This window comes from Rhopalosiphum maidis, chromosome 4 (genome assembly GCF_003676215.2).
Source record: "Rhopalosiphum maidis isolate BTI-1 chromosome 4, ASM367621v3, whole genome shotgun sequence".
Lineage (NCBI taxonomy): Eukaryota > Metazoa > Arthropoda > Insecta > Hemiptera > Aphididae > Rhopalosiphum > Rhopalosiphum maidis.
The window spans coordinates 28,978,630-28,992,719 of NC_040880.1; the positions used below are offsets into that span (position 1 = coordinate 28,978,630).

The following is a 14,090-nucleotide window of genomic DNA, read 5'->3' on the forward strand; positions in this document are numbered from 1 at the left end:
ATGTATTGGTTTTATAATGATGTATATATTTTATTTTTATTGTGTATATCTGATTTCTTTTTTATAAGCAGTAAAAGCGCTTCAGTCTTAAACTTTAAAGGTGGTTTCTGATATCAAATTGCATATTTTTTTATGCATAATTTTCCTGATAATCAGACAAAACTAAAAAAATTAAAAATAACGGGAAAATTTACGCAACACTGCAACACCAATTTTTGACAAAATCGACTATGTTATTTAATTGAACTAAAAAATGAATATATTTTTATATTAACATTTTCGACGTTAAATATAATTTTTAGATTCTGGACGGTGCGATGTTGATGATGAAGTTATTGATTTTACAATAAAATGTGTTTTTTTTTCTATATGCAAACAATAAGTACCTAATCGATAGAGTGCTTTGATTCTTAACTTAGATGTTGATTTTGGATAAAAAATTTGATCAAGTTTGTACTTAAAAAAGATCAAAATGTAAAATTACTGTAAATGTTTTAAAAATAAATACAAAACTTTTCATTAATTTTTGATCCCTCCATTAAAAAATATATAGTCATAATATTTTTGCACAGCATTTAAATTTAGAATTTTGACAAAATTTGTGAAAATCTCGAAAATTACAAATTATTAAGAAATTAAAACTTTTCTTTTTTTACCTAAGTTTTAAAAATTTAGTACAAAATTACTCATAAGTGTTTTATACTAAAACCATAAATCTTAAATATATTTAAGACGATTATTTTTTATTGACATTTGGAGTTTTAGATGAAATTACTTATATAAACGATAAATAACTATATTAATTATTTTTTATAATTTAAAAACATTTTTGGTGAGCACTTAAAACTTTTACGTTTATAAAAAATTATGAAATTTATCATTCACAATGACATTTTTTATTTATTTTAAGCATTATCTCTTTATTCTATGAACCTATTTTAACTCTTATACTCTCATACGGTATTTACAGAAAGATATTAGATTAAATTTTGAGCAATATAGTTTGATAACATTCAGTATAATAATAAATATTATTATAATGCAATATTTCCGGGAAAAAACTTTATCGTTCTAAACGTAAAATAAATTACTTTAATAGCTTATAGCTATCCAAAATACATAATATAACGATACATACCTAATGATTTAGGCTGACGAACCGTCTACGCTCAGAATCGTTATACAATCATTAAATTCAAATTTAACACTAACACACCCATAATAGTAACCCATTTGACACCTAATGTACAGCAGAACGGCATCTACTTGCCCACCTTTTTCAATGTTTTAGCTACCTTCAACTATAAATAGAAATTTTAAATATTATAATTTTTTTTTATTTAAAAATAAAATAGGATTATTCTTATTTTATGGAGAAAAAAACAAAAGCAACGTGAAATATTTTGTATTATATTGGGTAATGGGTATTTTAATGTACAAAAGTCCTAAATGTTTTAGTTTTAATCACATGATGATAATAATTTATGTGCTTATAATCTTATCAAGTCTTTAATTTTTGACTTCAACTTATTAAAATATTACATTATGCGTACATGAGCAACTTGTATATTCTTATAGTATAATACATATATATATATAAATATATAATTATTATGTATTACGATTTCTGATTTAATTTTACCGGAGAATACGCAATCTCGCGTGCATTAATAGTTTTCCCCGATATTGAATTACTTTACATTACACTATTACAGTAATATGTCAAACGATTCTGTACGTATATCGTGGCAAAATATGTTGTGAAATATTTCGAAATTTTAAGCGGAAAACACATTATTATATTATTATTACGATAGATTAAATAACAATAATTAGAAAGCATACGTAGATATCAAATATTAATGTGTAGGCGAGGCAGTCATCGCGTTAAATTTGCAAAAATATCCATAATAGATACATAATATTGTACATAAGTACATAATAACTACACGTATGTATATATATACACGAATATTATTAAAACGTAACGAACAAACGCTGTACACAGCAGAGTAAATTTGGTGGAATTTTACGGTGTGAAACGATTTTGGTGAAACTAAAAATAACACACAAAATAGATATGTGTTGTTTTTTCTTTCGATCGGTGCGTTTATCTTGTAACATTATACACACAAATAATTGCGCACGTAATAATGTTCACGCACGTATTGCACTTGGGTACACATAAATATATATTATACACATAAATACATTTTTGGTCTGTGCACATGCATACGCGTGTGTTAGATGTAGGAGTGTTACGGGAGACAGTGGCGTGCCGAGAGTAACACTTTTATGCTACCATTCCAATACATCAGTATACCACACCACCCAACCCCGCCGACAAACTGTGTCTGGATTTTTACACACGAATTCGATATGCACATACCAATGATTAATTACGATAGTCGTTTGATAAATGCTTTATCACTTTTAAACTTGTTGCCTATTCATTATTTAGGCCTTTATTCAGCTCACCATCTATGTAACAACTCTTGCCCGCCAAAAATAGTTATCTAAGATTAGACCAACGGAGATATGATGTATACATTCGAAATGTATAATATTGTTATGTGAAAAAATATAAAAAAACTTAAAAATGAAGATGATACAAAATATTTGTCATCTGACTTTGTACAATTTAGTCGACGAAAATGTATATTTTCAGAAACGTTATATTTAAATATCCAGCGAGTGTTCGCTATTAAAATAACCACTCAGTATAATATATAGTACTGAAGCCATTGAGGGTATATAATAACAGTATTATATATTATATAGGCCCTACGCGCACTCACCGTGTTGGAAGTTATGCAATCGTCCTGCAAGCGGATCTGATGGTTCTCCCACCGTCTCAGATACTTGGAGCTGAGTATCTTACTGATAATCGTGTTGGTGTGATTTAGGTGGCACACGGCCACGTCCACCTCGCGAATCATGCGCAACTGCTTGCGGGCCACCTTGGTCAGATCGGCGTCCGGTCCCCCGGCGAACGGGTGGTTGGCACACGGCGGCGGGCTGTCGGCCCCGTCCAGTCCGAAGTCGTACACGGAACCGACCCTTTTCAGCCCCGTGGGCGAGTCAGGCCCGTTGCAGCTGTCGTCCGACGAAAATTCGTCGCGGTCAGTGTGGATGTCTGAACTCGGCGCGTCCACGTTGGTCACCGACGCGAGAGTACGATCCCCGCGACATCCGACCACACTCACGGCCGCAATGGCGTCGTCGGTGACGTAGACCATGACGGCCGACGAAGGGATGGCCACCGCGGCCGCGTCCATTTCCCCGTCCGACGTGGCCAAGCTCCCGGCGCTGCTCGTGCTGTTCGTACTGCTCGTGCTGTTTGTGCTGCTCGTGCTGCACTTCCGCGTCGGAGGGTCCGTCCGAAGATCGTCCACGGCCGTTATCTCGCAACTCATATCGCCGCAGTTTCGTTCACCGTGCAAGACGAACGACCGTCACTGGCCGCAAAAACATTTTCTCATTTAATCCCTGAAAATATTATGAAATAAGTTGCATTATAATTATGCATCTTGTATGATATAATACGAGTTAATTAGGCTGCACATGCTACAATTATATTACTGCAGTGTTGTCGCTATAGACACACCAGCGGAATGACAAAAAGATATTGACGATAAAGTATAAACGGTATAACGATTTGATAGCTACAATCCAAGTGCAAGCCACGCCCTCCGGACATCACTAATGTGTTTTAATATTACATTTATACTGGCATAGGATATAAATTTTATAATTTAAAATATAAAAATATAATTCGTGGATTTAAGTTCCTTTAAATTCGTCTAATACATTTCATAAAATAGCTGCCACTTTAAAAATCAAAATATTCAAAAACAAAGATCAATAATAATTAAAATATTTATTCTTAATTTATGTATCAATATTAATAAAAATATATCATAGGTTTTGGTCTTAGATTATTCTTATTTTTCGTCATTTTAATCTATTTACACAGTACGTCATTAAGTATGAAATATTTTATAAACGTATTGCTGCAATACAAAGGTTGAGAAACACTGTACTACTGTGATACAGTAAACTGTAAACATATGTACATATGTTTTATTCGCCATAAGTAAAATAGCAGTAACGTAATGCGAGTGTAACTGAATATAATATATAAAATAATACACCGAAAATAAAAAGCAACTTTTTATTTTCATCTATCGGTGGAATTCAAATTTTAATAAAATTAGATAATATATAAATGAAAAATAACGATTTTTCCTTACACGATATTTTTTTTTATTGTAATCAAAAAAATATTAATCATTGTGACTTGAAACTCTTCTCTATTACGTATTGTACTATTTTCTATAAGCAATATTATTTTTATTATTATTAAGCACAATTTTATGCTATTCATATCAATGACCTGAAGAACCTATTCACCGTATACTATAAGAAAAATGAATTACTTATAATAATTACTAAATATCCCTTTTGCAATAGATGTCGTTGACATGATTTTTCCAACAGAATCTTTATAACGACTTATCAATTCACATCAAATTCTAATTTGACTCATCCATTATGGTATAATGTAATAATGAAGGTACTCAATAACGAGTTACACTCCAAACTTACAGCAGAGCGAGTTTCCTTGATTTTTTTTCTTACTTTACTTAAAATAACTTAAAACCGTATAATATTATAATAAATTTTATCATTTTACTTCAAAAATTGTTTACCATATATCTATTGTTTATTATTGCATAATACATAAAATTGTTAATTTATTATATATATAAAGCTAACGAATTTTCTTAACTAACAATTTGAAATAACGAGATAAATTCTTCTTAAAAATTTTAAAAGTGATACGCAATAACACTTCAAAACAAATTAATTCTAATCTTATAATATTATACCCAAAAATAGTGAGTTAAAGTAAATAGTTGTTTTATATTTTCTGAGAAATCACGTCAGATGATAGTCATGATATTATTACTCATATAGATACAATGATCATATTATATAATACTATTTACATATAAAATATAAAATATTGACATAATACTTTTAAACAGTTGCCAAATTGCCTCTGACTGCTTTTTTGGTTCAACCATATCAATATATAATAGAATAAAATGTGCAATATGACGAATTATCTACATTGAGTTATATCGTTATAATATTCATTATAAATAAACTATAATTATTATTTGTTCTGAATCCTTCAAAAAAAAAATATATATATATATAGATGTATACATATATAAAGGTTATATATATATATATATATACCTACACCATACGCGTAATAATATGTCGATAAATGTACAAAGCATGTGTAAACAACGGGATACGAGTACAGTATAATATACTATTATCGCACGTCCGCATAAAAACTGTATAATACACTCTACGATTCATTTAATTGACAGACAAATAAATTATATCATTTATATATATATATATATATATACTTTGATCTCCAATATTAATTATTAAACATTATATGGCGATGGATTTAATAGCTATTAGAAAACGTAGAAGTCAGTAGGAGAAAAATTTCAAATAAAAAATCAATTATCATACAATATCAAAATGTAAACCCGTTTAAACATACGAAAATGTAATGTTCTAAATTAAAGTCTAATTATTCAATCAAATACTATATCGTAAATATAATTCGACAGATGAGAACGTGGAATTGATACAATTAATTTACACAATACAAAAGCATATGATTTTTATAAGTTGAGTTATAGTTTGAAAAAAATAAATACTATCAAATTTAAATGAAAAATATATTTGTTATTTTCTCAGTACCAAAATTCTTATTTCTACTGAAATTAGATAAAATTGCGATTGACCAAAATACGCTCACCTCATTTATTTTCTATAATAAACCTCTACTACTATAAATTATTAAGCCGATAATTTTTTTTTTTTAATTATATATACTAAAAATAATGATTTTTAAAAATGATATAATAAAAACTTAAAACAGATTTACATATGTAATTTTGGTCCTAATATTTATTATACTAATTAAGACTTTCTTACAATTGATTTACAATTGATTGTATTAATTACTCAAATTTTAAAATCATCATAAATCCACTAAATCTTTTTCTAAATCCATTATCATGAACATTTTGTCCTTAGTACACCAAGTTAAATAACTTAAAAATTACTCCCTCTAATTTCTATGTTTAGTCATTTAGACAGGCATCAACATTTTCAAAAAGTCAACTGGTATTAACTCACACAAAAAATAGGAAATTTTCATTTTAAAGTAACAAATTTGTATCACTACGAAACATTCCTTTAAATGAAATAAAAAATCGAAATGATTAAAAATATAATCTTAAAGTATACCTATGAGTTCCAAAACTCAGAATTAAAATAAAATCATTATCATAGGAAATATAATTCAGTGAGCATAATACATGCATGCTTGGTGAATAACTATATATATATTACCAAATGAAGCAAAACACTACCTAAATACTTATTGCAATAATGGTCATAGATGATGTCATCAATGTATGAAGTACGTTTTGGGGGGATTAAATAATATTTTTACATCAGAACGAATTATGATGTGGCCTTTTATAGCAATATATCATCCGCAATAATGCCTAAATTATAATATTAAAAATAAATTCTATACGATAAACGGAGTAAGGGGTGTCGTATCAACCCTCCCTATTTTCGATGTATCTACGCCTTTGCAAAACTATACTTAAATAATATTATATATATAGTAATATAATATGTCTATATCGTTACTCTATTTGTTTTATGGAAATACACTATACAATAAAATATTACACGCACGACGGTTATTAAACCTATAGAGTATTGTACACTTCGAGAGTAATATGTTTGTGAAAATAAAATAAAAAGTGTGTACACCTGAACGCTAGAACGCGTTCACGTGCGAGAGCGTACTCGTGTAAAAAATATACAAATATATATATATATATACGATAATGTAATATTACACTATACCAACCTATATGATATTATGGCTATCGACATTGTGCACATGTAGTAGAGATAATATTTTAACTGATGTTACTGCGATCGATGCTGGCGAAGAAAAAAACAATCGAATTGAACTATGCGCGCTAATAGCATAAATATTTATTATTTATATTGTAATAGACGTCCACTGTAGATAACGCGTACCTGTAATATTATAATATATGTATATGTATATGTATACATACATACACACACACACACACGTATTCTTCGATAAAATGATGTTATTATTGTGGTGAAACTGTAATTCGCGACAACGCACCGAGTCCGACTGCAGCTTAAACACACATGCCGACCGCGCGATGATGATAATATAATAATAATATATTGTGTTATGATATTGTAACACAGAAGTGCTCGTGGACCGCGGTCAGTCCGTACTATTATAAAATATTAAATATGAATGTATAATATCATACTGCGCACCGCGGACACGATACGCACTGAAATGTAAAACTGCAACGTACGACATACAGCATATTAGTATTATAGTAACACTATTATAATAATTGCGTTCGGTCGCGTCTATTCATTCGCGGTGGCTGTGGTGTGTGACGTAGGTAAGTAAAAACGCGATAGCTATACCGAATACAATTGTAGGTACATCATTATAATATTTATATTGTTTGCCACATTATCGTTATTGGTTATTCGTTGTATTGTATTACGCGTGTATACCTATAGATGCATAGATAAAATGAATAATTAAAATAATAAAATAATTATCTTCAGTTACTGCGTTAACCTGCTATATATTCACTATATCGACATTGTCAAAGAGCATGCTTATTTCAAATAGTTTACGCTTTTGAAGAAATATATTAATTCATATTCTATATATAAAATTAGTATTGTTCGTAAATATTTAACAATTAGAAAAAAACCATTCTCTTTCCACAATTTTTTATTTTTTTGATTGAGCATTATTTAACATTAAAAAAATGTATACAAGTCATTGTACAATAACAACTAAAATATCAAGCATTTTAATTATCTTCACGTTCTGTATATTTATTTTCAAATTTCAGACTATCGACATCAATTTTTAAAACAAATTTTAATCATACTTTTCAAGAATTCGGGGGTTTCTTAGTATAACAATTTACTCTACATACATTGTTAAGTGAAACAGTGTGATACACACCCACTTTTCAAGACAATGGTTATTGCTATTATTATTTTAATTATGTTTATAAACTATTTTTATTACAATTTCAATTAAAAACGTGTCTACGTACTATGATATTATTATATTAGGTAATATATATATACACCAATAACCATAGTAGGGAAAAGTAACTAAAAAGACATTGTATCAATAAAACCAAGGGCTTTCTCTTGAGACCTTTGGAAAACAATTAACCGAATTAAAGCGGAATTCGGACGAACAAGAAAGAATTTATTCAAATGGGGATTTTTGAAGGTTGACAAGTGTGAATGTGAAAGAGTTGAAAGCCATAAACATATTATATATAAATTCCCCAACTTTGAAGGGACGTGTAGCAAAAACGTGGATTAGATTAATGACAACGCTATAAAATTGGCAATCTAATGGACGGATAAAATATAACTGCAAAAGAATGACCGGACACGAAAATAAAAATAATAACACCTTTAGTATACGTAAGTTAGTCCAAGCATAAAAAAATAATAATATATTGTACATTGTGAAATTTTTTTTTGCGATTCAACGAAATAAAAAATTGATTACAATGTAAAATGGGTATGAACCTCAAGTTATAACTTTGATTATAAATATCATACTTGCAAAGGAAATTTAAAAAAATAGTTATTTAGCTTATTACAACAAAAGTTTCAATTTACGTGGAAGTAACCACTTCTAGTAACTCTTAACCAACCCCCGACTGAATGGAGGGGTTCATCCGAAATGATTATATAATACGCCTAGTGTATCACTGCCATACAACAAGTCTAAATAACAGTTAATTTCAACAAATTTTCTAAATCCATTTTTCCTTACATTATACTTATTTTTAATATTTGCATTTAATACCATATCGACACCCAGTAATTATAGTTATGTGTGACCAACGAGCACCTAAATCGTTAATTCACACAAATGCGTCGTAGGGACGTAAAACGTAGGACGTACGCCCCCGCATGACCAGTGGCGTGTGCCAACTGAACGGTTCTATCCAAACGAGTGGGCGATGGACCTTATTATATGGGCCCGAAATCATCCCTCCCTTCGATCTCTCTTGATCATTTTATCTCACACTCTCTTTCGCACATATATACGTCAAAAGTTGGCCCGCGACGTGGTTATAAAATTGGACAACGGCTGTTGGCGAAAAATGATTTACATATCATATTATACATACTGCATCATTCCATAACTCCTATCCTATCGCCGAAGCCGTGTCCAAACATCTGTTTTGGCGAGCGTCCAATGCCCCTGCTAAGCGCGTTCGAAAGGAATTACGAAAATACATCTAGTGGCGACGACGTTTCCCGCTGTCGTATATAAATACTGTAAAATACCTAATCAGAAAAGCTAAGACAATAATATTATTACGATAATATACCGCGTGATATGTATAATGTATATAGTATACGAATAATGTACAATAGATTCAAGCATGGATTTAACTTAATAGTCGACATCATGGGCATTTAAAAAATATCGTGTAAAAATACATAAAATAATGGTTTTAATTTGATAAAAGAAAAACAAAAATTGAATTAATTAAAAAAAAAATGTATGCAGTTAGTTTAAAACGTACCCACATAATTTATTAAATTTAAATATTGCGTTAGAATATGATAATATTATCGTTTAGTATTATTTACTAATTATTATCATTTACACTGCTGTTTTCAGTATATTATAAGCATAAATAAGTTTAACCTACTTATATAAATAAAGTCAGCATAAAATATAATTAATGTTATTCTTATTTTTGTTATCAATCGGTACTGTATTTGTACGATATTAGTATTTAATTTCTATTCCAAAAAGTTAATCCATCACTATTCACCAAACGAATTTGTATAAATTAAATAGACGCTACTTACTATATAATAAATACTAATATAATATTATGTAAATTATCTCGGTCACTATGATCAGTACACCACGTGTCTTCAATTTAGGGGATATTTTGAAACAATATCACTTATTAAGTCCTACTGAAATGATGGAGACTTTCGAGCTGTATGAAAAGAAATATAATACAAATCATTAAATTTTAAGCAACATTTTATTAATTAAAAGTTTTAACAACGAATAATAAGCAAATATCACTATAGAATTTTATTTAAAATATTTAAGTTAAAATAATAATTGATAATTCATTTATAATTTTATTTTATTTATATTATATTTACAATATATTAGGCACATATTAATATATATATATATATTATGTTACACTCAACAGAATGATACTTTTTGCACTGCACAGATATAATGAAAACAAAAAAGTTTGATTTTATGAACTAGAAACTCTATAGTTTTTAGGATAGTTAAATTTTTATGCTTGGGCTTTGACTGATTATTTTTATTTATTTTTTTTACTTCAATATTAATCTCTAATAATATATAATATATATAATTGTATTTTATAATAATATATATTTATTATTATTTTGTCGTCATTTTTAGGAAATTATGCTTAATATTTTTGTGTACCTACACTTATACACTTATACCTTCTAGATTTTGATTTTTTAAACGGTTTTAAATTGATAAATTTTTCAAGATGAAAAAATAATATTATAATCCCGTAATATCCTTAGTTAAAATTGTAAACAGATATTTCTAATACCTACTAATCATAAAAATACGATTATACACTTTATGAGTTCTGTGTTTGGTGTGTACAATATGTTATATCAATTATAATATGTTTACGTCAACTAACACGTAAATTATGATTTATAAATCGATAAATTATGTAGCCAGGTAGGAATATTAACTGTAATATTTATGAATATGTAATTACGTTTTGCGTGTTAATTTCTTTTTATATTTATAGAGTAGTATCATCCCATTACTTTGATATTATATAAATTACAAAATTAATATTTACAATAATTGTATAAAGTTTTAAGATTTATAGAATTATATTTATATGTTGTAAATACTTTTCAAAATAAAATATGACCATTAAATTTATTATAAGCTAACAGTTTGTAGAAATAGAATATAAAAATAATTTACACCTACAATTTCTTATAATAACTCTATTTACTTAAATCATGATAATTTATTTATACAATTTTAGATCTTAGCTGTAATATTAAATACCAACTATGATATTATATTATTACCTATTAACCAATAAAACAAATAAAACATCAAATATATAAAATTGCATATATATTTAATCCAAAAATGTAGAATTTTTTCTTTCGTATTTGCAACACAATCCGCAGCTCCAAAAATATTTTTTATTTTAAATAACGAAAAATATTTATTTTTTGAAATAGATACTCAACAAAAATACCAACATTTATTTTGTTAAAAATTATAGATTGCCTTCAATTTCACAATTTCATTGCATTTCTTAAATAAATTTTCTTAACCGCCAAGAGAAAGAAGTGAAGAAATAAAAAATATTACCTTTCTAGAATCCCTCTTTAAAACTCAATTTAAATCAATAAATAAGGTTGTACCTACGCAACTTTTGAAACACTCCTTCTACCCTTGTAATGATGTGCACATAAGCCATCATATCTTTTAAGATAATTATAATTAGCCATTTAACGATAAAATATTGTACACACACACACACACACACACACACACACACACACACACATACATACACACACAAAACAATGCATTAGAATATAAGGACTCCGATCTGCTGGTCAAGGCACTCGCACCATTGACACATCATTGTGCGGACGGTAAAGGCGAGTACACAGAACCACTCAGATCGTTCGTACAATAATATGTCATAAGTGAAGTATCGGTTATAAATATATATTAAATTAAAACGTGTGTGTCAAGTTTCGTGACAATAAGTCAAATAAAATTATAATAGTTAATATGAAAAAAGCTTAATTATTTCAACATTTCTATCCATCACCTTACGCTGCATCTTGAATACGAATTGCGGTTTCAGCAAGCGAGTGGACACAAGAATCAGAGAGGTAATATTAATAAATTATAATTATTTAACAGGTAATGAATCTAGAAAGATTTAATCGTCCCCGATCAAATTAGGATTACTTTTTCAATCATTACACCCTTCTACTATATAATATTAAATGATTCCTGTAAATGCATTTTTTTTAATTCACTTCCATTGGTGTACAAAATGTGTACAATAGTTATAAAATTATATATCTAATACAATGGTTATTATCAAAACCCGAACACTCGAATATTAAATTCTTCCGAAGAACAGTGAAATCTATTGCACTGCTCACTGTTATATAAAGCGTTTAAAATAATAAAAATATAATGATACCGCAAGTACGTATTTACGAATGTATGCAGGTATCGTGGCATTCGTGTAGAATTTCCGTGTCATTAAATGCCCATCCAGTAGATGTGGCGCTAGGAGACTGTCTATACAATAGATTATCGATGATACAATATCGCACGATAGGTATTATAAAATTATAACAATAACACATCATGCACTCGTGGTATATAGCAGCATATTATCACCACGCACAGTCATTTTATTCGCGTCTACTAGTACTCCGTTCCCATGTTGGACGATTATAAACTTATTAAACTGATCGTATCTTAAAAGTACAATAACATGATTAAACTGTTTGTGAGTGACAGATATTAGATCTGCTTCAAAATGTTATTTATGATTATACCGAACGCAACGGTAACTCATATTCATTCGATTTTGATAAAGCGTAACCGGACAGTCATTAGCACGTTATATGTAAAATCAATTATACTTGTAATGGTCAAGGGACGTTTTTTTATTCAATTTTTATCAAAGTTCTGTGATCGTGATACAACACTGCGACAATAAAATATATATATTGCAAATATGCAAATCGAGCAATTCGTCTATTTTATTTTATTTTTAACGAAATTTTTTGTTATAAAGGTCAAACATATTTTTTTACTGTGGCACACCGGGCTAAGTGCACCTTGTACAAAATACGTACAAAACAAAACAAATTCACAGAACAAGCTCTAAAAGTTAATTAGTAATCACATACATCATATAGAAATGTAATACTGCAATAACACTTATGTGCAATACGTGAAAGTGATTATGAAACATAACTATAGAAAAACTTCGAGATTGGGCTCAAAAACAAATACTCCTTGACATTTAAAATATCGATTGCAGGATTAGTCTCTGGAATTGATAATACCAAACATGGATTACTCGCTGAATGCTTTTATATTGAGATATTTTAATTTACAGATGGTGTCGGTTAAGCTATGTCTAAATAATTACTACCTATAATTAAATAACACAAATTGACGTCATTCGATACGAGATTACAAAATGTGTGATATATTTTAGAGCCTACACATAACCTATGTAATAAAAACTGTCTATAGATATGCCTTATAAATAGATATAGGTACGCACACAACTGCACAAGATATACAAATATATAAGTAGTACAATGTTTATATGCAAACTAACATCGTAAAAAAATCGCGTAACACGACGTTTTACGGCGAATTTCAATCATTAACTATGGTATACAATACATTTATATTAAATACATAATATATTATGTTAATGTTATACCAGTGGTTCTCAATCTTTTTAGTATCGCGGCCTAAGTTTACCCTAAAAAATCTTTCGCGACCCACATGGTTTCACTTTTCAAAAAGTAGTTATAAAAAACAAAATTTGTATTATATAAATATGTATAAATTTGTAATATATATTTAGTATTTTATAGGTTTATAACCAATTTATTTTTATAAAAGTCTTTTAATAATGAGGTGTATGCGAAATATGTGCTTGTTTTTTGTTATGGTTAATAACAGCATTGACATCATAATTCAAAAAATTTTTTACTACCCACTAAAAAATTGACTGACGACCCACCAGTGGGCCGCGACCCACACTTTGAGAAACGCTGTGTTATACTGTCCTATAGTT

General features: G+C 28.6%; 2 protein-coding genes across 7 annotated transcripts in view; one reads left to right on the forward strand and one right to left on the reverse strand.

Annotated features, from left to right (window-relative positions):
* The window catches only part of LOC113561045 (C-Maf-inducing protein-like), a 34,735-nt gene that overhangs the window by 11,481 nt on the left and 9,164 nt on the right, over positions 1 to 14,090 (reverse strand). Inside the window, exons 1-3 of one of the 4 annotated variants that reach the window (XM_026967233.1) lie at positions 7,165 to 7,485; positions 6,989 to 7,103; positions 2,799 to 3,489 (exon numbers count right to left, since the gene is read on the reverse strand). In XM_026967233.1, coding sequence (XP_026823034.1) covers positions 2,799 to 3,416 — 618 coding nt within the window. In that variant the 5' untranslated portion in view covers positions 3,417 to 3,489; positions 6,989 to 7,103; positions 7,165 to 7,485. Of the gene's footprint in view, positions 1 to 2,798; positions 3,490 to 6,988; positions 7,128 to 7,164; positions 7,486 to 14,090 lie in introns of those variants that run through there. The other 3 variants (XM_026967234.1, XM_026967232.1, XM_026967230.1) reach the window with 3 other exon arrangements.
* LOC113561047 (UDP-glucuronosyltransferase 2B17-like) overlaps positions 1 to 14,090 on the forward strand; it is a 33,339-nt gene that overhangs the window by 1,444 nt on the left and 17,805 nt on the right. The window contains exon 1 of one of the 3 annotated variants that reach the window (XM_026967237.1): positions 7,516 to 7,580. The exons of the other annotated variants lie outside the window; for them this stretch is intronic. The gene's annotated coding sequence lies outside the window, so the exon portion shown is untranslated. Of the gene's footprint in view, positions 1 to 7,515; positions 7,581 to 14,090 lie in introns of those variants that run through there. 3 annotated transcript variants of the gene reach the window in all.